This window comes from Typha angustifolia, chromosome 8, assembly GCF_048772165.1.
Source record: "Typha angustifolia cultivar Huaian chromosome 8, ASM4877216v1, whole genome shotgun sequence".
Taxonomy (NCBI): domain Eukaryota; kingdom Viridiplantae; phylum Streptophyta; class Magnoliopsida; order Poales; family Typhaceae; genus Typha; species Typha angustifolia.
The window spans coordinates 412876-437106 of NC_133246.1; the positions used below are offsets into that span (position 1 = coordinate 412876).

At 36.2% G+C, this 24231-nt stretch overlaps 1 protein-coding gene across 1 annotated transcript; it reads left to right on the forward strand.

Moving 5' to 3' along the window:
- Nucleotides 1-1227: 1227 nt before the first annotated feature.
- LOC140764678 (uncharacterized) lies at nucleotides 1228-23914 on the forward strand. The gene is made up of 16 exons (XM_073103365.1): nucleotides 1228-1579; nucleotides 4400-4594; nucleotides 5975-6049; nucleotides 6159-6326; nucleotides 6577-6740; nucleotides 13739-13960; nucleotides 16105-16231; nucleotides 17795-17983; nucleotides 18730-18816; nucleotides 18921-19075; nucleotides 21501-21620; nucleotides 22358-22583; nucleotides 22888-22947; nucleotides 23029-23202; nucleotides 23288-23397; nucleotides 23607-23914. Exons 1-16 carry the CDS (start codon nucleotides 1394-1396, stop codon nucleotides 23770-23772), a joined length of 2424 nt encoding a protein of 807 aa, XP_072959466.1. The 5' UTR covers nucleotides 1228-1393; the 3' UTR covers nucleotides 23773-23914.
- Nucleotides 23915-24231: the final 317 nt, after the last annotated feature.

Below are 24231 nucleotides of genomic sequence, written 5' to 3' on the forward strand. Positions count from 1 at the left end.
AGATTCTTATGATGATACGTTAGTGTTGTCGTATATTTCTTAGCACTAATTTTGTTATAAACATTTTATCTCTTATATCTTGTATAATAATTTTTTTATGTGGCTTTTATTTTTGACAGCAGCCATGGTGGCACTTTTCTCTCTACTTTTGATATTATTATTTTGCAAAAAGGGTACTCACAGTGAATTATTGTTAGCATATTTTTGTTCTCATTACTATTAAGGGTGTTATATTTCTATGTATATTTTTTAATTGAGTATAGTTTTTTTTTTACTTAATGAGTTATATGACTAGCTAAAAATATTTAAAATGTTAAAAAAGTAATTCTCTAATTTTTTTTATGAATTTTCTAATCCACTCTAAATTTTGATTTCAAGGCTTACGTATTTGGCGTCTGGTATCAATACAGACATCAATATATCATATATTAATAAACGTGCATCTTAAATTACGACTTAGATCTCCCTAATAGTCGACGTCAAACCTAGATTGTCGATAACTTTAATGTATCTCTATTGTAGCTGTGATTATATCGTGCTTTCTATATCAGAGATAAATATGTATTCTTTATTTGTTTAATTGATTTCTATTCTTTAATGTATCTCTATTGTAGCTGTAATAATATTGTGCTTTCTAGGGATAAACATATATTTCTTTATTATTTAATTAATTTTTATTCTTATATTTAAATTTTAATAATTTAAAATGATTTTTAAACTATTTAAACTAATGGCCTACTTAAATAACCGTAGTACTTTTGCATCTCGGCAAATGGTGCACACAGAATATATTTTTGAGACATAATTTATATGAGAAAAAAGAGTATTTATTGAAAGAAAAAAAAAAAACTAAGCACATAAGCATATATATATATATATATATTTTAAATCTCCAAACACTGTTTCTCTAATCCATTTTAAAGGAATTTGTGATTATTTTGATTTGGAATTTATTCTTACCTTAATTGTAACTAATATAAAAGTATCAAAAAAGATACTATGATGTCTAGACTACATGTACTATTAACTATGAATCTCTCTAAGTTATCCCCTTTTTTTATAAAAAAATGTGAGGGTATTATTATTATCATGTTTTTCGTTAAATTTGTTAATTGGAGGATTTTTTAAGAATAAATTTAGAAATATAGGGCTCGAAAATATAAATACAGGATAGTAGGTGTGAAACGTAAATTCGTGCAAATAGAAGGTGTGAAATGTCTGTGAGGTTATGAAAACGGCCTCTTCTTCAGTTCTTCTGGCCTTGGATTCGGAGGCTTGCGACCAAGAAGGGCTTCTTTTTCTTGACCATGGTGGAAATCCTCATTTGAACCCTAAACCCTGGCTCAGGGATTCCACTCTATCTCTCTTTCCTTTTTATGTCTCTTAGAATTTAATGGGTCTCCTTCCTCGCTTTGCCGTCCTCTTATTCTTCTCCTCTATTCTCTTCTTGGGAGTAAGCGCGGCGCGGCAAGCTTTCCGGCGGGATCCCGGTCATCCGCAGTGGCATCATGGCGCCTTCCACGACGTCCAAAACAGCGTCCGCGCCGATGTCCGCCGCATGCTCCACACTCGCGCCGAGGTACCCTTCTCCCAATCTCTTCAGTAATTTCATTATTGAATGCGATCAGAGGTTCTGAGATGATTCTTAGATTATGTGATTCGAAATTAGGGTTAGATGTTTTTTTTTTTGTGGTTTTGGTTGGTTTGATATGACTTCATTAGATGAAAACGTTCTTTCGATGTGGGCCAAGAGAAAATTCGTGACTTTATAACCGAGTTAGGTGATCTACGTTCTCATCCTTTTCTGATCTAATGATCGAGGACTTCCTCCTAGATTTATTGATTAAAGAGATCTCAAAGAAATTGTAGTTTTGTTTCATATAATAAGAATTTGGTGGAAGAAGATATAAACTAGATGAGAGAAGCTCTGTTTCTTTACCAAGAAAAAGACGCCTGTAATTTTGCTCTGGAGGTGGAAGGGACCTCAGTACATGGACAAGAATATTGTCAGATTCCTGATTCCTGTCAGCAGTGGATTCAAGCTCTAATTGCAAGATCCCACTGGATTGAGAGTAATTAGCCTAAGAACAAGATGAATTTAGCTCTTCCCCTCTACCGAGATGGAAGCTATTTCATTTCTTGGAGGTTATGATGAGAAAAAGCTTACAAGAAATTAGGGATTTCTGATTTTCATACTCAGATCCCCAATTCTCTCTCCTCCTAACTCCTCAGAGTCAGACAATCGCACTCCCTAACCGACAACACGTGCGCGTCGCGTTTTAACTAAGGGCATCCATATGAAGTAGCTATTGATACAGGGCTAAAACGCAAAAAGATAGTCTCTATATCACTGAAACATGGCTTATTTGTAAAGTGTTGGTCTTCTTTTCCCCGCTTCGGATCATTGCAAGTAGTCCACTCTTAAGAGCCTTGCCCTCAAGGGTCTAAATTTGGAAATTGGCTAACATAGGCATGGTAATCCTCCCAGGTCGCCTCCTCTAGTCTAGCATTGCACCATTGCACCAAGATCTGTACGACAGCCCTATCTCCCTGTTTCACCATTCGCCGAGCTAGGATCTTGTCCGGGTGGAGGAGCAACTCCCCGTCAACATTAGTTAGCGGCAATGTCAAGCTTGCGGTGTTGCCTACACCCAAATAAGGTTTGAGCTGGGAAACATGGAAGACAGGGTGAATTTTGGAGTTCGGCGGTAGAAGTTTGTAGGCAACTGTGCCAACCTTTGCCACGATCTGATAAGGCCCGTAAAACCTCACAGCTAACTTTAAGATTTTGTCTGATTTACACAGATGATTGCTTGTATGGTTGTAGCTTGAGGTAAACCTAGTCACCGACTCAATATTGTCTCTTGCTACGATGGCAGTTAACAAATTATTTATTCGAGTCTGAGCTCTAGATAACTCCTCTCATGAAAAGTGGGCCACTTGCTGCCTCTCTTATAAGTAAGACTCCACTGAAGCTATAGGAGATGTAGTATCGATAAGGAGGCCTAGTTGTGGAGGGGCGTACTTGTAGAGAGTCTGAAAAGAGGAGATGCCCAAGCTACTGTGACAATTGGTATTGTACCACCATTCGGCTATAGATAACCAATTCGCCCATTTGTTCGGTTTGGAGTTGGTCATACACCGCAGGTAAGCCCCTAGACAGCTGTTTACTCTTTCAATTTGCCCATCTGTCTGAGGATGGGCATCTGTGCTGAAATGAAGTGACGTATCAAGTTGTTTGAACATAATTGCCAAAATTCGCTGAGGAAGATGGATCCTCGGTTGCTGATGATGGTAGTCGGGCAGCCCATAAAGTTTATAGATGTGGTCGATGAAGGAATTTGCTACATGTGGAGCTGTGTAAGGGTGGGATAATGCGACAAAGTGGGCATACTTACTAAGTCTATCCTCGACTACCTAGATTACTTCTTTACCTTATAATTTTGGAAGCCGTTCTACAAAATCCATAGTAATGTCAGTCCACAACTATGTAGGGATAGGTAGGGGTTGTAAAAGTCTATTGAGGTGTGTATTGACATGTTTATGCCTTTGGCAAATATCACAACCATGAATGTACTCAGTTATGAATTGTTTCATTTTCGACCAATAAAAAAACTGTCTAACTCTCTTGTAGCTTGGATGCCGAAATGACCTCCCACTGAGGAAGCATGGTGTGCCTCAATCACAATCCGCCGAGCATTTGAACCGGTTCCCACATAGATTCTATTTTGAAATCTAATGATCCCTTGTGAAAGGGAGTAGTCTTCATGGTTACTTGAGATGGCTAACTTGGGTAATACTTCTATAGCAAGGTTTATCCTGGTGATAGGAGTTGAGAATCTCTTCTAGCCAAGTGGGCACGACACTCATCATGGAGGATAACACAATTTTTATCTCTGGTAGGCGGGATAAAGCATCTGTTGCTCGATTAAGCCTGCCTTGCTTGTAACACAACTTATAGTCAAAACCTAACAACTTGAAAAGCCATTTTTGTTATAGTGAAGAGTGTATCTTCTGCTCTGAAAAGTATTTAATTCTTTGATGGTCAGTGTGTATCACAAAATGAGTTCTCTTAAGTTAATATTTCCACCTTGAGATAGCCATGACTTATTGTTAGAAGTTCGTTGTCATAAATTGAGTAAGAAAGAAATTTTGGCCCTAGCGCTTGGCCAGAACAATGCCAGGGATCTAATGTAAGTTAGAAAATCAAAATTGTCGGCTAGGAAGCATAATAACCTGTAACATTAAATATCTTTAGTGATATATCAGAACATACTGTCTTTTTTTAATGCCAGCAAAGTATTGTATTGGTGCACATTAGTATCCTTCAGTAATAGTATCCTTTCAGTTTCTTGCCTAAGTTTTTTGATGTTTACTAACATATCAATATCTAGTGCAGGTTCCCTTTCAGGTTCCACTTGAGGTTAATATTGTTCTTATTGGTTTCAATGCTGATGGAGGATATAGATACAAGTTGGATGCGAGGAAGCTTGAAGATATTATGAAAAGTAGTTTCCCGACCCATCGACCCTCATGCCTCGAGACAGGGGAGCCTATTGACATTGAGCATCATATCATATATAATGCAATACCTGTAAGATAGCTTTAAAAATATATTATGGTTTCTTGACCTTGTGTTTGCTCGTCTCATTCTGTTCTAGATTTATAATTTAGCATATACTAAGGCCTTGTTTGATAGTTACTGTATACAATTGAAAGCTGTTTACATAGTTTATATGTTTATCCAACGTTAAAAATGTGGATCTATTCATAGTTGACATTTCATTTTGTTTTCTGGTATGTCTGGGGTAAGAATCTGACAGGGTTCTTAAGCCCTCCAGTCATGTTGACATCTCATTTTATTTTCTGGGACCACAGCATGGGCTGAAGTTTCACAAAACTTACTGGCTGACCCTCCATTCATTATAAATAGGTTTCACTAGCACTCTGTTATCTGAAAGGTATTTGTTGGAGTTGGCATGGGAAAATAATGGTTGGATTGGCTAGTTAGCCACTTGAATCAGAACAATAAATATGGCAGTCTTTTGACTATACAGCTATATACTTGTATAAAAGTTAAAAAAATTAATTCTTAAAATAATGAATGATAATTGTTTCTACTTTAAATTGACTTAATTTTCTCGGGATCAGTAAGATCAAGGGAAAACTGAAAAATGCATAAATTACAAGGACCTATACAAGTATGCATCATATATTATGGGTCATATGAATAATTATCTTACAATCTAAACTATGAATTTAGGTAGCATTTATTATTTCACATGCTCAATACGTCAAGAAGGATAACGATCTCCATCGAGCTTTTAGTTTCAAATTTTTAGGATTGGGCAGTGAATCCGTCTCTGCCATCTAGTTTTTAACTTGTTTTCTGCTACTCTATTAATTTTAGAGGTCATGCTTACTCAGTGCTTATATATTTTCTTTTTCTAGCTAACCTTGTGGTACCTCCTACTTGAAATGCATACCATCTTATTTATGCATTTGGTGGCCTCCATTGGAGTTGTTTGATTCATCTTGGGTGGTTTTTTCTCATCCTAACTTTGTACCAAATTTGCGGATAATGTTAGGAATGGCTCTTAGATAATGTAAAAAACTCCTTTGGAGTGTGTATGCTAGTATGCAAGCAAGGTCCTAGAGAATTTGAAGGTGTCTGCCTCACTGGAGTACTGCAATTTTTGCTTATTGTTACATGACCTAGGAAGATATGGGTACTGCAATTATTACTGGTTATTAGCCTTAACTTTTAGAAGTTCTCTCAGTTCGACCATGACAATGTTGAACTGTTATTTGTTATGTCCTTTGTTCACATGGCTTACTGTAGAGGACATGAGCTTATATGGCTGCTCCTTCCTAGATCTACAATTTTTCCTATAAAAGTTTTTGCTCTATAGCTAATATTAACTGTAATGTATCATATAATCATTTTATACCAACATCATGAGTTACATTCTAGGTTGGCCAGCCAGAATTAATAGCACTTGAGAAGGCACTGAAGGATGCAATGGTTCCTGCAGGCACTGCCAGAGAGGTAATCGTACACATTGTTGATGCACAGTGAATAATTGGAAATGAAGAACTCTTAGAGACTTCTATTTTACTTGTGATTTCTAACATGCTTAGGTGCTTTTATCCTTCAGAGTGAGTATGGTAGGGAGTTTCCTCTTTTTGAAGTAGATGCAACTTTAGTGGAGCCAATATTCCAAAAGTTGTACTCATTTATATTTGATGTGGAAAGTGGTGGCTATTCTGCGACAGAAATGGACAGACCTGTGCCTGCTGCCATCTTTGTTGTGAACTTTGACAAGGTATAATGATGAACATTTATTAGAGCTGCATTTTTTAATGCTTCCAGTATTAATTAATTCATGTGCTATCAGCCTATTACTTTGTGCGTTGTACTTGTAATTTATGCCAGCACTGTTGTCTCGACTCTTGATTGTAATTTGAAAATCTTGTCTAGAGTTGCAAGAATTTTCAAAATTCTTTATGCTGATCAATTATGCTTCAGATTTTAGTGATAGACTGTTTGTTGTTACTTGTTACTATGTTTTGTAGGTTAGAATGGATCCTAGGAACAATGAAACTGATCTTGACAATTTAATGTATGGGAGAATTGGTGCACTAACAGAGGAACAGCTTAAAAGACAAGAAGGAGATTACATCTACCGGTATCGCTATAATGGAGGAGGTGCATCTCAGGTTTGGCTAAGTTCTGGAAGGTACTATCTTTTTGTAAATGATTATTATATTGATTATGTAATTCCTTCTAAGTTAGAACTTTCTACAATACAAAAAAGAATATTAGAATATATGTGGAACCGCTTTGATTTGAATATATAATCTTCATAAATTTTGATCAAAAATATGTTTGCGCTAATGTTCACGGCAGCATGATATTGCTTCTTGCTTTTATTTTTCATGAACTGAGAACATCTGATTTTGATGAAATAGTTTTCGTGAAATGGGAAAAAGTTCACAGTGGCAGTTTATAAGGAATATGAGCTGAAGTCATGCTTAGATATAGGACAGTCCTTATTCTTCCTGGTGAATTTGATTTTTTGGTAAGTGTGGGCTGTTGGCCATGATAGTGTAGTTGAAGAGACAAACAGGATATATGTTTGTTGCATTATGTACTTGGTGGTGATCTCATTATGATAACAATAACTTAGATCTTGCTAATGATGTCCTTAAGTACTAGCCTAGCATGAGCAAACGGAATCCTAAAGCCTGTAATCATCAAGGTTTAAACTGTTGGAAAAGTTGCAAATTGTGTAGTTTTGCATTAGTAACCATGCAAGTTTGAAGCTAGTCAGAAAATGGTCTTCAGATAATAATTAATTAATGCATAGTTTCTCAATTCTAAAGAAGGGTAAATGTTCAAAGTTCAGAACTGCCAGATGGCAATATTTATGGTTATCCTAAGGTACAACAGTAGAGAAATTTAGAGGGTTGTTTACGATAGCCCAAGTAAGCTAGATTGATGGTGGGATCACCAATTGGCATATGAACCAACTATGGAGAATAATTTTCTGGTGTTCATTGTCTTATGCAAAATAGTGCATCTTGGATCCAGATCCAGGAGCATAAGATATTCTAAAATTTTATTCTAGCTTAATGAAGTTGGGTGACTATTAAATAAACAAGGTTATGACCAATGGTCTGTTATGAAGTTTGTTCTATTTCCTATTTGGATCATGCTTCTGGCAGTTGATTGAGATGCATGCTGAAGTTTATCTGCATATGTTACTTTTGAATTTTGATAGTTGGGGATTGCTCATCAATCTTGTCCTTTTAGGTTGAAATTGCTAAAGCAAGTTGCTGCTATAAATTTGGATTCTTCTTGTGGATTTATTTCTTAATTTATGCCAACTTTCTTTAATTTGTGATTGCTTCATGCAAGTAATTCTATCTCTATAACCAAGCATCATCCTAGTTTCTATGTTATTATGCTAGTTTTGTGCTACAGCATAAAAATATTTAATTCCGTGACGGGATCAGTCGAGAACCTTTTTTTGTCCTACTTGCCTTTAGTTGGATGGATTGTGCACTCCAACATAATTTTTTTTAATAAGTTAAAAGGTGATAGGAAGAAGCACAAGTTTTCTTCAAGCATGAACGTGCTTTGGTAATATAAAAGGCCACTTATTTAGAAACCGTCTGCTTCAAATATTGTTTCTCCTGTGACTGTCTGAGCACCTTTATAGAGGTTGTTTACATTCCAATACAATCATGCGAGATAGTGTCCCATTTATTGTAATGAGTTACTGTAGAAAGAGAGAGGAGAGAATTTTCTATCGATCTTATTACTCATGAAACAATACATTACATGTATATATACAAGTTTGAATAAATGAAAAAAGGAAACAAATAATTTACATCAATTCCTGGTTATTTCATTTCTATTTATTCCTGCATGACACCAGGAATAATATCCCTAAAATTTCGGGATTTCCACACTCCCCCTCAAGTTGGATCATACATATTGATCATATCCAACTTGCCAAATTTTGTCGAGGAAGTCCTTTGGTGAATATATCACCTGTTTGTTCTTTTGTGGGAATGTAAGTCATGCAAACAATTCCTTTTTCTACCTTCTCTTTGATGAAGTGCCTATCCACTTCGACATGTTTGGTCCGATCATGTTGAACTCGATTGAGAGAAATGTTAATGGCAGCCTTGTTATCACAAAAGAATTCAATAGGAAGATCAACACCAATATGCAATTCTTCTAGAAGTTTTTTTTAACCACAGACTTTCACAAATTCCATGTGCAATTGCTCGAAACTCAGCTTCAGCACTACTTCGAGCTACCACATTTTGTTTTTTTTTACTTCTGCATGTTACTAAATTTCCCCATACAAACGTACATTATCTAGTTGTTGACCTCCGATCTTCTATTGATCCAGCCTAGTCTGCATCAGTAAAAACTTCTATCTCATGTCTTTCACCCTTTTTGAAGAATAATCCACTCCCAGGAGAACCCTTGAGGTATCTAAGGATTCTGTAAGCTGCTTCAAGATGGACTTCTTTTGGTGAATGCATATGCTGGCTCAGTCTTCATCAGTAAAAACTTCTATCTCATGTCTTTCATCCTTTTTGAAGAATAATCCATTCCCAGGTTAACCCTTGAGATATCTAAGGATTCTGTAAGCTGCTTCAAGATGGATTTCTTTCCGTGAATGCATATGCTGGCTCACCATGCTAACTGCAAATGCAGTGTCAGGTCTTGTGTGAGAAAGATTGATCAATTTGCCAACAAGTCTCTGACAACTCTCTCAGTCTCTCTATCAACTGCTCTTCCAGGATCCGCCATTTCCTTTCTGGCTTTGAGTATCACTTGGTGTGCATCCGAGCATCCCAGCTTATATTAGAAGATCAAGGACATACTTCTGCTGTGAAACACTGATGCTTTTCTTGGCCTAGCAACTTCCATTCCCAGAAAATGACGCATCTGTCCTAGATCTTTTACTTCAAATTCTGTGGCCAGAATTTTCTTTAATCTCTCAATCTCGGCCAGATTATCCCTAGTTAGAATAATATCGTTGGCATATATGATCAATATTGTCTTCAGCCCGTCAGAAGAATAGAGTATGATCTGATTGTCCTTGTTGATATCCTTTCCTTCTATCACCTTTGCAAATCTGTTGAACCATGCTCTTGGTGATTCTTTGAGATCATAAAGTGATTTCTTGAGTTTGCAGACCTTGTTCTCTTCTCTTTTTTTTACTGAACCTGATGGAATCTTCATAAAAACTTCTTCAAGCAAGCCATTAAGAAATGCATTTTTTATATCAAGCTATTGTAGGGGCCCATCTAGGTTCACTACAAGTGACAAAAGAACCCCGATTGTATTAAGTTTTGCCACTGGTGCAAAAGTCTTAGTATAGTCGATGCCGTAGGTTTGTACAAAACCTTTAGCTACAAGCCGAGATTTATAGTGATCAATTGACCCTTCTTCTTTTTACTTTATTGTTAACACCCTTTTACAACCAACAAACCTCTTTCCTCTTGGTAAATCCATCTCATCTCATGTTCCATTTTTTTTCCAATGCTCGCATTTCCTCTAATACAACCTCTCTCCACTTACTATCTTTCAATGCGTCTTGGATATCTTTTGGAATCACTGTTCTACTAATATTAGAGGTGAAAGCATGAAATTTGGGTGACAGAGTTTTATAGGAAACAAATTTGGAGATATGATGAAGGGTACATGACCGAGTTTGTTTTCCAAAGAGCTATAGGTAAATCATTGACAATGGGTGACTGAGAATTACCTGTGCTGGATGGAGACTCGTGACTACTTGGAGGTATCATTAGGTTCAACTCCTTCGGTACTTCGGATGTGAAATTGTTCTTGTACTTTGATTTCAGCCTTTGTGAGTAAACAAGTATCTCCTTGTCTCTTCGTTATCTCCCCCTGAGTTCAAGTTTTCATTGTAAATGGCATACTAGAATGGGATGGTGTGATTGTTGATTCAGAGTTCAAGGTAGTGTCTGGGTTGGTCTTAAAGAGGAAAATGTCAAAATTAATAGACCGATCTTCATTTTCTTTCTCCCCCTGAAGGGAGGTCCGAGTAAAGTAAGGTTGATTCTTAAAGAATGTGACTTCAAGGCTAACAAAGGTTTTTTTTTTTTGTGTGGAGGGATCATAACACTTGTAACCTTCATGAGTAGGAGAATACCCAATAAAGACACATTTGATTGCCTGGGGATCAAGGTTTCCTCTAGTATTTGAGTGAATATGAACAAAGACACTACATCCAAAGACCTTAAGAGGGAGATTGGAGGAGAGGTGAGAGGTAAGAAAAGCTTGTTTGAGTTTTGTGAGAGGTGTGGAAAAAGAGAGAATACAACTGGGCATATGATTTGCAAGATAGGTCGATGTTAATATGGCATCACCCCAAAATGTTTTTGGCATTTTTGTGGTAAACAGGAGAGCTTGAGCAACCTCGAGAAGATGTCTATTTTTTTTTCTTCTGCTACCATTTTGTTAGGGGGTATGAGCACATGAGCTTTGATGAATGATTCCATGATGTTGGAGATAGTCTCCAAGGGTAGTACTAAAATATTCTTGTGCCATTATCGGTTCTCAAAATTTGGACTCGAGTTTTGAATTGAGTTTGAATAATGGAATGGAAATTGGTAAAAGTATTACGAACATCAATTTTTTCTTTTAACAAGTACACCCATCAAACTCGAGTATGGTCATCAATAAAAGTCACAAACCATTTTGTAAGAGTACGACTAGGAATACGTGAGGGTCCCCATAGGTCACTAAGAATAATAGTGAATGGTTTAGATGGTTTATATTGATTTTAGGAAAGGAAGTATGGTGATGTTACACAAGTTCACAGATTTCACATTGCAAATCAGTCAACTCTTTATTTAAGAAAATGGACCGAATCAAATGTTTCAAATACAAAAAATTTGGACGTCCCATTCTAAAATGCCATAACAAAATTTCACTATCCCCATCAGCATAAGCTGAACTACAATTCACAACTTGATATTGCGTACTCACATCGACTTCCTCAAAGTAGTAGAGTCCCTCACATTCCTTAGCATTGCCAATCGTCTTCCCTGATGATAGGTCCTGAAAGACACAAGAAGATGGCAAGAAATTAGCAGAACATCTGGATTGTTTTGTTAATTGACTGACAGACAACAAATTACTGGATAATTTGGGAACATAAAGGACAGACTCAAGAGTGATAGAATTAGACAGTCTAATACTCCCGATTCCTGCGACTGGTGAAAGAGTTCCATTTGTAATTTTGACTTTAAGATTTCCAGGACAAGGTGAGCATGAAGAAAAAAGAGTGAATCAGTCATATGATTAGAAGCACCATAATCTATTATCCACGGAGTCCTAATTTTAGATCTAGTGTTACTCAAGGCCTTCAAAAAATTACCTCAGTGAGCTTGAGAACCAGACGGAATGTACGATGATTGACCTGATGTTTGAAAACTCGCTAACATCTTATATAGTTGTCCATTTGTTCAGTATAGAATGCTTCATTTGAATTAGACATTTCTCTTTGAGGTTTTTCAGTTGAGGCCTGATACTCACGATTCTTTTGCTTTGGCTTCCAATCTGGAGGTTTATCATGAATTTCCGAATAATTATCCCTTGTATGCCCATTTTTCCAACAGTGATCACACCAAGAATTCCCTCTTTTTTGATTGTTATTGAAAGGCCCACGAGTAAAATAACTAGTTGCTTCAGATCCATTGCCTCCATTTGATATGGCAGTACCATTAGAGCCACTTGGGCCCACTCAGACCATTTGGCCCATAAGTGAGAAGAGCCAAGGACTCCTCTTGGTGGACAAGGCCCGGATCGGGCCTTCCTTCAGCATCACGTGTTGTCGCTGCTTTTCACGCCGGACTTCAGCAAACACTTCTCCGGTGGATGAAAGTTCTTGCTGCCCCAAGACTCCCTTGCACATCATCCGGATCACAATTCAACCCTGCCAAGAACTAAAAAACTCATTCAGTTTTAACCTTTTTTCTATACCTGATGCAATTAGTGGCTGACTCCCAAGTCTCCTCCATGCTCAGGTCAAGTTCTTGCCATATTGCCGACATCTCCATGAAAAACTCAGTCACTTCCTTCTCTACCTGCTTTATCTGCCATAGCTGTGTCTTGAGATAAAAAATCTGAGATTAATTTTCGGCATTAGAACAAGTCTCTCATGGTGTCCCAAACATCTTTTGCGGTCGGCAGGAAGAGATAGGTCTTCCCTATCTGTGATTTCATGGAGTTCACGAGCCAAGCGATCACTAAGGAGTTTTTGGATCGCCACTTTTGCAACGCTGCCTGGTTCGCTGCTTTAGGTTGTTTGATCTTGCCGGTCAGGAACCCATTTTCCCCTTTCCTTTGATTACGAGCGAGATTGATTGAGCCCATTCTCGATAATTCTTTCCGTTGAGTTTCTCAACGGTTAGCTGGAAGGATGCGTTATCGATAAATCCTCTGGACTTCATTGTTGGGATTTCCTGTCTTGTTATCGGAGGTGATTGTCCCTTGGCTGTCTTTTGTCATTGATGAACAAGGGTAGAATAACCTTGCTTTGATACCATCTAGAAAGAGAGATGAGAGAATTTTCTGTCGATCTTATTAGTTATGAAAAAATACATTACATTACATGTACATATACTAGTTTGAATGAATGAAAGAAGGAAACAAATAATTTACATCAATCCCTGGTTATTTCATTTCATTTCATTTCTATTTCCAGTTGCTGTTCCCTGTAAGGAGAGATACAATCAGGTAGACGTTGGTGAATTGATTTTGAGTAACATTTTGCTTATACTCATAAGTAAATAAGTAAATTGATTTTGAGTAACATTTTGCTCATACTCATAATTAAATAAGTAAATGTCTTTCTTTACATGCTTCTTGTTTCCTTTTTAGAGTTGAGTGTTTATCAACCATTTCATTTTCTGACTCTTACTACTATTAGCTTTTTAATATACTGTTCTCATTAAGCCTGCAATTTTTATTACCCATGTAAACATCTGTAGTATTTAGATACAAAGAATAACATTCTATCAGTTGTTGTAAAATGCTAGAACACTATGTTTACTAGTTACAATGTTACGTCAATTATCATGCAGTCCACTTTTCATACTTTCTAGTATTTTAAGCTGATGTAATATTTATTTTTTCTTCTGTGAGCTTTTGTCATGTCTAATATTCATTACTTTGTTGCAGATTTGTTGTGATTGATCTTTCAGCGGGCCCTTGTACGTATGGGAAAATAGAAACTGAAGAAGGAAGTGTTAGTTATAGAACACTCCCTCGATTATCACATTTGTTATTTCCAAGAGGTTCAAGTGCTGCTGTAAGCCTTGCTTCAACATACGATCTTTTCATGGGGCAGCTAGCAGCTTTGGTTTCAACTACCATTGAGCATGTTATAGCACCAGATATTCGGTATGGATATAATCAGTCATGCTGCATATTTATGATGAAAAGCTTTTCTTTTTCTGCTAGGACAATTTAAAGCTATAACAGAGAAAATATCTGGGGATAATTTCGGGATTCATTAATGAAATCTGACCTGGAATCGTCCAATTTAATTACACATAGAATCCAACTAAATTCTTTGAAACCAATTAAAATTTCATAACTTAGTACTACCAAATAGCAGATTTGAGAGAACTGGAATTCTAGGATTTATGGTTTCAATTATGGTGTTTGTTGTTGGGACTGACACATTTTTTGTATTGGTGGCTTACTGACATGTGAATTGACCTGAAATCTCTAGTAACTTATGTTAATTAGAGTTTTCGTGTGTATTTTGTTGGAGACTTTCTTATTCTCTTCACCACAATCACTGTCTTTTCTCTCCTTCCTCCCTTTCCTCTGCCTCTTCTCTTTGCCATGCCTATTGCCAGGTCAACAACAGATAGATCCTTGATTACAACTTGTAATATTATAGCAAAAATAATATCATATTTGTATCTCAATATTCCTGTGTGTGAAATAAGTACGACAGGAGAAAGCTCTAGTAACTTTAGTTAATTGAGTTTTTGAGTTATTTTGTTGGGTTAGAGCTGGACCTGGCATGTACCAATTTTTTTTCCTCTTGCTGTTCTCCTGATTGAGATCACCGCAATGGCTTCCCTTTCTCCTCTCTTTTCCTCCTCCCCCATCTCCCCTCGGCCTTCTATTTTTGTCATGCTTCTTGTTGTGTTGACAACACCATAAATTCTTGGTTAAAACTTGCAATATCATTGCAAAACTGAAGTCATATTCATATCTCAGTACTCTGGTGTGTGAAATAAATTCAACATAAGAATTCACCTTATTTGAATGAAAAGTAGAGAACATCTAGAAAACAACTGAAAGTTTTCCACATGAAATATTGTTCGGGTTCTGCATATTATATTTCAACTTCTTGTTCAGTGCTGTGTTAGCAATGTGGCTTAATTCATGTAAATCCTCAAATTTAACTGATGAGATTTACTTAAAAGAAGAAATTCTTTGTTACTATTACAACTTTATGCTTTAAGTTGTAATATATGGTATCCGTTGATCCCTAAGTTAAACTTGGTGTAGTTAATCCAAACTATTGAACAGAATCTTGTTTTGCACATAATATTGTGGCTTTATTTGTCACTAATTGGATAAAAATGGTTAGATCAAGGAATGTGGTGCCATCGGGAGGGAGGGAGGGAGGGAGGGAGCATTGTGATCGTTGAGCCTCTGCCATCAATGCCATGCCCTAGCCCCTTCTTCATACCGTTTTGTTGCCCTATCCGGTCTTCTCTTATGGGAATAGAGAGGTTTGTGAAATCTAAATGGATTTGCTGTTGGATCTAAGTTAAAGTAAGTGAATTGTCCGCTACCTTTAATCGTTGAGCCTCTGCTGCCGCCGCCAATGCCATGCCCTAGCCCCTTCTTCATACCGTTTTGACGCCCTAGCCGGTCTTCTCTTATGGGAATAGAGAGGTTTGTGAAATCTAAATGGATTTGCTATTGGATCTAAGTTAAAGTAAGTGAATTGTCCGCTTCCTTTAAGTTAGATCCGAACCAAGCATATCTAACTTTAGAGATGATCTGCTAGTGGATCGTCTTCTTCCTCTACCCTAGCCTTTTCACTGCCATTAACCTTCTCCACCTCTCCACCTGTTAGAAACAACTTTTCCAACCATCCACTGCCACTAATAGCCTTGATGTGCTGCTTCACAACACCATACCGCTGCTATGAGGCGAAGCAAGGGGTGCCGTCAGCACCATCCATGCAATGTGCTGGCCAGCACAACACTCATGGGTCAGATAAGCTGACTCCATTTGTTATTTTGATTTTGTCGCAAACTACAAGAACTATGCTGGGTTATAAACAAACACAACATAGATATTCATATCCTTGATTTCTGTTATTGCATACAACTATAATGCCATATTATACAAAATAAAATGCAAAACATTCATGTGATATATCTTCTTATTTTTGATATAAAATGCAAAACATACAATATTTTCTTCATATGGGTTTTCTGAGAGTTATTTGTTATTTTATTTTCTTTCCTTACTCTTCTGTTTAAACTGATGTAAATTTTGTTTGGAACCAGGTTTGAGACTATTGACTTGACAACAAGGTTGCTAATACCTATAATTGTGCTGCAAAATCATAATAGATATAGCATCCTTCAGGCTGGCCATAATTATAGCGTAGACATTCAATCAATTGAGAGAGAGGTGCGTTAAATCTTGTTTAACATATTTATGCATTTTAAATTTGTCAAATTTTCAAATAATTAATCAAATGAGATGTTTTCTTTTGTTATGTATTCTACCTAGAACTTTTGTCTCATGGGCACTTGGTATTTATGCATCTCATATTGCTTAAATCAGCATGAAGCAGTAGCATGGTATATCATTAATTTGCACTGAATAAACTTATGTGCTCTTAAATGTAATTTCTCAAAAATATCCCTGGAACAAACTGTAGTTTCAGGATAACAGAACAGGATTACAAACTGCAGTACTTCTGTAAAGTGTAAACCAAGTTTCTTTTGATCGATATTTTACCTAACGCCAAATGCTAATAATGTTGAACCTAGAACAATTCATGCATAGAAATTGAGCTGCCTTAAGTCGAACCAACCAAGTTCTTGATGCTGGGCCATAAACATGGGATTTGACATTAAGTATCGACTTATGGTTTTTTACTTCCTCTTCCCTAGCACTTCTTCAAGAGGAGCAATTATATGTTTTGAGTAACTTAAAGGTATAATGAAGCATCTTTTTGCAGTCATATTGCTGATCTATTGCTGTTCTCTAATGACTGTTAAAGCCAACAGAGAAGTGCTCGTTAATTAGTGTATGTTGAGGAATTATATGCTGATGCCATTTGTCATTGATACAACACCTGTCGCACTGTGCATATGATGGCAGTTTGGTTTACTCTGTATTGGCTGTGTTTTGACTTTTGATAGGCGAAAGAGGTAAAGGGCGGGAGGCAAGTCAGAAGAGATAAGAGGTTGGGGAAGGAAAATAAATTGAAAGAGAGAACATATCTAGTGGGTTGTAATATTTGATTCTGCATCTTTCTTGCCATGCAAAATGCCCTGTTTGAAAATGTCTGAGAAAATGAAAGGTACATTATAAGGAAATATTCTAGCTAAAGACAAACTTTATTTCCCCTTGAAGCAACTAGAGTGTTTGCGGTACATAGGTAATAAAAGATGATCCTGGAAGCCCTATCTTAATTAGCTAACCTAACTTCCACCTGATCCCATTATCGTTAATCCATACAAGACTTAGGCTACCAAATTTAAGTCAATTTTTGGATCTCTTTATTGTAATTTAGAGTATCGAGTTGCAACATTGAATTTTCATTGTGCAATTAACTTCGAGCAGCTAATGCCCACTCATTTCAGTGCCATCAATTCTTGTCCTAATTAGAGCTCCTCTAATATATTAACTATTCAATAAATACCCAGAATTTTGTTGCATGTGGACTATGCTTTTGTAGATCTTGTAAAGTTATTATGTTGATTGCTTTGCTTGCTATGCTGTAGAGGTATAGACTATAGATAAAGTGAATTTTTGGCCGATCCTGATCTGGTCAGCCTACATGGATCTCAGCCAATATGTTATCATTTTTTTCAACTAGCCTATTCTGAGCCCAAAATGGATACCTAATAACTTGCTGTAGAGTAATGTTCTCTAACATATTCAGAATGTTAAAAGTAGCTAGATGCTGTTTCCCGCCTCGTGATGAGCTTTTCCTTTTCTTGCTATTCTTAAACTTGTTAGGTTAAGAAGATGGTCCATGCTGGGCAAGAAGTAATGATTGTGGGTGGTTCACATGCATTGCATCGCCATGAGAAGTTGGCCATTGCGGTTTCTAAAGCTATGCGAGGTCATTCACTGCAAGAAACAAAGAAAGATGGACGATTTCATGTCCATACCAGAACATATTTGGATGGAGCAATTCTTAAAGAGGTTGCTTTGTGCAGACTCCTCATATTACATTCTTTTGTGTATGTAATTATGTTTCTAAGTTCTAACACTCCATTTGCTACTTTTCTCCTATTTTTAATTTTTATATGCATTGTAATTTTTAGAATTTCATCATTTCTGGAGCACATTTCCATCAGCTTTGCTGAGAAGAGATACTCTTTGTTTGTTCTTGCAACCAATGTAGATGGGAAACCATGCAGACTTTATCATGATTAAGAAATAATCTTCCTGTTAGGCTAAGATAGTTATCTTGTGTGCAATTTTTTATTTCTACCAAGGTGCCAAGTTATTGAAGTGTAAGATGCTTAAGATGGTAACATATTTCAAGGAGCTAGCTATCTTTGTGCATCGGATAACCATGCTTAGACAAATGACTAAACAATTAGTTGAGAGCAGAAAGTATCGTTGTGCCACTTTGGAAGCAAAATAAATATATGGCAGTATCGATATTTGACATCCGCAGTAAATAGATTTCCTAGGAAGTCTCAGGAGGCCATAGCAATATAGTTCTATTATGAAGGTGATCACAAATAAACTTGAAACCATGGTCAAAACTCCTCCATTTAACTTGCGGAAATAATTTGACACTTATTAGTGAAAAAATGGGTACCACCAGCAAGTCTCTTTTCTATTTGTTATTTGTTTGTGGTGGTGTTGACTATGTTTTTCTTTTATGGTGTTTGTTCTATTCTATCTGCAGTGTTAACTTTGTTTCTGCACCTGTTCAGGAGATGGAACGATCTGCTGATGTTCTTGCAGCTGGTTTACTAGAAGTTGCAGATCCATCTCTCTCAAGTAAATTCTTCCTTCGTCAGGTCTGTGTTGAGATGTTTATCCAATTTCATGTGATTTAATTATATCCCTTGTGCATCAAACTCATGCCTTTAAATTTTCATCTCTTAAAAATATTCTATCCCAGCACTGGATGGATGAAGCAGATAGTTCACAAGATTCCGTTATCAAGACCAGAGCAATATGGGAATCTTACATCCCTAAATATGAAAAGGATAAGAGAAAGCATGGAAAAAAACAGGGAAATCTGTATAGAACATATGGAACACGAGTTATTCCTGTGTGAGCGCATTTACTCTCTCTCTTTCTCTATCCCTTGTTGTGACTGTGCTTGCATGCATTTGTGTGCTATGTACTAAGTAGTCTAATTGGATGTATAATTATGTATCTCACTTTCATGTTACTTACTTTTAGGTATCTTATATTGGAATGCCACATACTTTGTTTTTCTGTTAAGAGCCCTTAATGTTACACTTGTTAAGTTAACTTTTGTTTATGTCTGCTTTAGGTAGTTGTACAACTAGTGTCTTCCTTTAAGATTTACCTAATAACACAACTTTATATTTCTTTAAGATTATTCTACTTTCAATGTGTAGCAAATTTGAGTAGATTGCTATGAACGGATATAGATATGGATACGGATACGAGATATGCAGATATGGTGATTAGGATATGGGAATACGACAATATGGTTACAAGGATACAACAAATTCTTAAAAACTAGGATACAAATGCGTCATGTATATGCCAATAAATAAATTAAAAAAAGATATTTTCAATCTTTTGCCAACTAATCTAAATAATATGGTAAAGAATGCATATCATTCTACCTGAGCTCCTTAACTTATGTTCACTACTTCTGATCCTTTGCAGGTACCTTGGTGGAACTTATACTTTCGACACTTGTACTAGTAGCCATTTTCTGTGATAATACGGCATGAAAGCATTTTAACACAAGAATACAACACAAATTCTAATATCTCCTATTGCAGATTGACATCAATTCAAACATGGAGAGAGAAAATACAAATGTAAAACTAATATACAACAACATTGCTTATGAAAATAACAAAACTATAGTTACAACAACAACGTGAAAAATCTCAAATTCCTAAGCACAATATAAAATATCCCAAATTCTCAAATTGCCACCCTCATGTGGGGGAGAAAGGAAGGGCTACGGTTTTCTCCTTTTTGTTGAAGTCACCATCGGATGTCTCCTGACGGAGGAAGCTAGGGTTTTAAGTTGTGAGGAGAAGGGTTTTTGTTGTGTGAGGAAGAAGGATTTTTTGCGTGAGAAAGCAAAGGTTTCAAGTTCATTTTAGTTAACTGTTAACGGGTTAGTTATCTGGTTAATGGTTCGATGCCCATTAACCAGGAAAACTCAACCTGTTAAACTGTAATACTTGAAAAATGTATTGGAGCCGTATCCAGTGGTATTATAAAATTAAAATTTATTTTTTAATTTGGATACTTCTTCAGTCATGTCTGATACATATCGGGCCGTATCGGACCGTATCGGATGTCAGTAGGGAGAGGTAAATGAAGTAGCCGTGCTTAGAGCTATGAGCTTTGCAAGCTGTGTTAAATCTAAAATAAAACAAAAAAGTAACAGAATTGTCCTGTTACTACTTAGAACCTACCACTGAATAGGCAATGAAGAAATTAAGGAACTATATAAGCAGCATATTTAGATTGCAGAAAATGAATGCCCATGTCTAATTGCAAATCTTGAGAATAAGTTCTTCATGTGCTTCTTTTTTATTAAGCCAAGTGAGATTCACCTTTTCTATTTTAACACTATTTGAATACATTAATTCTGTCAGCCTCCAAAATAAATTCATATACATTGTTTTTTTATAGATATTTTTTGCTCAGCTAAGAACTTTGTGGCAAGTGTTAGTCTTTTCCTTACTAAACTAACACTATTGTGTCATCCCTACAGAAGACTCAAAGAAATAGGTACTGGTCAATAACTTTTTTCTCTTTTTTTCAACTATTAGAAGTTGCTATAGGTACTGAAAACCCATGTTTTATTATAGAGAAAATAACACAGAGCACCATTATTGATGTACTAAATTACATAAATCCTGTTCCTAACATTTGCCGACAATGTGAGCCTAGCTTACCTTGATGTTGGAACTAATAACACCACTTGGTCCAACAAAGCCGTTGTTTGCCTTAAATGGTTAGTATTCTTTGCATACTGATTGTTTGTCAAAGGAAACATTATTCACGAAAGGTGTATAACATGAAACCAATTATACAGCTGGCCTATTTTGCCAGTAGCTCTAACAGAGTATTTGCCTCAACTTGGACTTTTTGAGAAGTTTCTCAACAGAGAAGAGAAAGGTCTGACATATGAGGTCTATATTAGTCTAAGATGCCAAGAAGCAGATAACCATGCACATTTCAGTAATCCTTTTTCTCAAAGTTTAACTTGGATCTGTTTGTTTCATTACTGCATGTGATGAAGTTGACCATTTTTTGGACAAAAAGGACACTACATTACTACCTATAGGGAAAAGGGATAATGGGTACAACTTTTACATTCAGAAATACAAAATGCATATTAATGCTTAAAAGAAACACTTATCTGCCAATGTTGTTTAATATCTTCTGGACCTTATGTGAGGTGATCAAGCCAGAACCATAAGTATAATTAGTTGATGATGGTTTGCTAACTACATTTTGTACCTTTTGGCAGTTTTGTATTATCACTAGCTGATGTTGATTCTGATCTTCTTATGGAAGATGAAAGCCTTGTTTGGACAAGCAAAGATGTTGTTATTGTCCTTCAGCATGAAAATGAAAAGATACCTTTGAGGTATGTTTAGGCATTCCCTAGTCACGCAAATATTCTTTTTGTATGACAATTGCAGTTGTCCTCTCTTTTATTTTCTCACTTCTTTTGTTAGCTTGATTTCTTTTATGGAAAGTTACTTCTGGTGTTGTTATTTCCAATTGGATTAGAGACTTTAAATTCCACTCATGGTTTCCTAGTATTCCAGCTGGTGTGGAAATTCACTAGCTCATGAAGTAGGGAAATAACCAGTTAATTTTGGATTAAAGATGCAATTTTGAATGAAGTTCCGACTGTTCTACCTAGCAAGTTTATCACCTTAATAAAACAATAGGAAAAACATCAACAGCAGCAAAAACTAAGCCTTTGATCATGACCTACTAGGGTTAGGTATGTGGAAAACAATGATATAATTGTTAGATTGATAATCTTTTTGTTGCTTTTAACGATAACCATCTGCCTGCAGCTCTATTTTTGCACGTAGATGTTTTACATATTCTTTTATCCTCGGTGGTTTTTATTCCCTGAGAAGCTGTAACCTAAGCGATGCTGCATGCTACTCTTTTCAAGAGCTTCAAAACGCATGGTTCCTTTCTGTTCTACATATACCTTTCAAGGATCACACACAAGTAAATTACAATTAATTTGATTATCACCAGTTGCTTTGCATGCTTTCCAGTGTAGCTTGAGTTATTTTACAAATTGACGTATACAAATATGTTGCAACTTCTGTTATGTTGATTTGGCTTTCTCTGTTTCAGCTATGTCTCAGAAACAACCAGACAATATGCTTTCCCTTCTCTAGCACAGCGCCACATCCTGGCAGGATTGGCTTCGACAGTGGGTGGGCTGAGTGCCCCTTACGAAAGAGCATCACATATTCATGAAAGGCCAATTGTAAATTGGCTTTTGGCTGCAGGATGTCATCCATTTGGGCCCTTTTCAAATTCATCTCAAATCAGTCAAATGGTTCAGGATGTTGCCTTGGTAAGGCCAGCATAAACAAATATGCTGTAATTGCTACTAAACTTAAGAATCTTAATCATACATGATATTTTCATCTATTGTCATCAAAAGCACCAGATCAACTACAAATAATTGTTTGAACAACCATGTGTTATAAGTTTTTAACCTTGGTAATTATGGTCTGTACTTTGCTATATATATGGATAATAAGTGATGTTGTGATCACCATGCCCATCTTTAAATGCTAATGTTCTTTACTGGACCTTGCCATATGCTGGTATCTTGGTAAGGACTATTATTCTAAATCCACATTTTACTTGTGCAGAGAAGCACTATATATGCACGAGTTGATTCTGCACTCCGAAAGATACGGGATACATCAGAGGTATCATAAACATAATTTAACTTCTTTGAAAATCTGCCCAATCTATTATGGTTAACAGATTTAATCCATATTTCTGTGCAGGCTGTCCAGTCTTTTGCTGCAGAGCACCTTAAAACCCCACTAGGTGAACCTGTGAAAGACAAAAGAAAGAAGACTAACACTGAACTTTGGGTTGAAAAGTTCTATAAGAAAATTACAAATTTGCCAGAACCTTTCCCCCACGAGCTTGTTGAACGTCTCGAACAATACTTAGATGTGAGTGATGCTCTTTGTGTTGCTATAATTTTATTAATGTGAATGTATCTATGGTTGAATCGGATAATGTTCCTTGTCCAAGCAGAAACTTGAGGAACAGCTTGTGGATCTATCTTCGCTGTTATATGATCATCGGTTAGAAGATGCACACCAAAATAGTTCTGACATACTTCAGAGCACAGTATTTACACAGCAGTGAGTCCCTTCTATTGTGAATTTTTGGACGAGACTGGGAACAGGATTTTCATAAACATTTTTTAATTCAGCCTTTTACATTTTGCTGATGCATTGCAAACTATTCAACTATCCATTTTAGCAGCTATGTAATCTACTGGATGAAGACAGATAAGATTTTCCTTCTTGTTTTCCTAATTCTTTCTACTTTTATTTTCCTTGTGTATCAGGTATGTGGAGCGTGTTTTAGCTACCGAGAAAGAGAAAATGAAGTGTTGCAGCATCGAATATAGTCATCCTAAACAGTCCTCTCAGGCTTTTGTCTACGGAGGGATCCTTCTAGCAGGATTCCTTGTATACTCTCTTGTTATTTTCTTTTCTTCACCAGTACGTTGAGAGAAATATTTACTTAGTAGCTTTCAAGAGAAGTAATAGATTTTGTACGACTAGAACCAATGTTCTGAAAAACAACTAATTGACAAGTGTAGTCTTGGAACATTATTCTAATACAAATATCGAACTTATCTTTGTTTTAAAATTGTTAAATATGATATAGTGTAAAATTATTCAGTAATGTGAGCGATATGACTTGGTGAATATTCTCAAGAAGCTATGAGACTCAGGCGAATTTAGCAATACTATGATGATGATAAAGGTGGAGGTAGGCTTATAATTAAAGTGACCACAAATAATTGATCATATGCAATATTGTTAAAATTATTCGGTATTATGATGGTATGTGAATTTTATATCTGTGACATATGAAATGAATTTTATGAATTTTTGATTGAAGTTATGATATGAGTATGACTGAGTAAGAATTTTATCAAAATTAACTTTTATTTTCCTTAATTG

Excerpts from the sequence above, each read along its gene's own strand:
- LOC140764678 (XM_073103365.1), top strand. The coding sequence starts at position 1,394 with ATGGGTCTCCTTCCTCGCTTTGCCGTCCTCTTATTCTTCTCCTCTATT. Across the intron at positions 16,232-17,794 it reads TTCAATCAATTGAGAGAGAG|GTTAAGAAGATGGTCCATGC; the intron begins GTGCGTTAAATC and ends TAAACTTGTTAG. Across the intron at positions 23,398-23,606 it reads AGCACAGTATTTACACAGCA|GTATGTGGAGCGTGTTTTAG; the intron begins GTGAGTCCCTTC and ends CTTGTGTATCAG.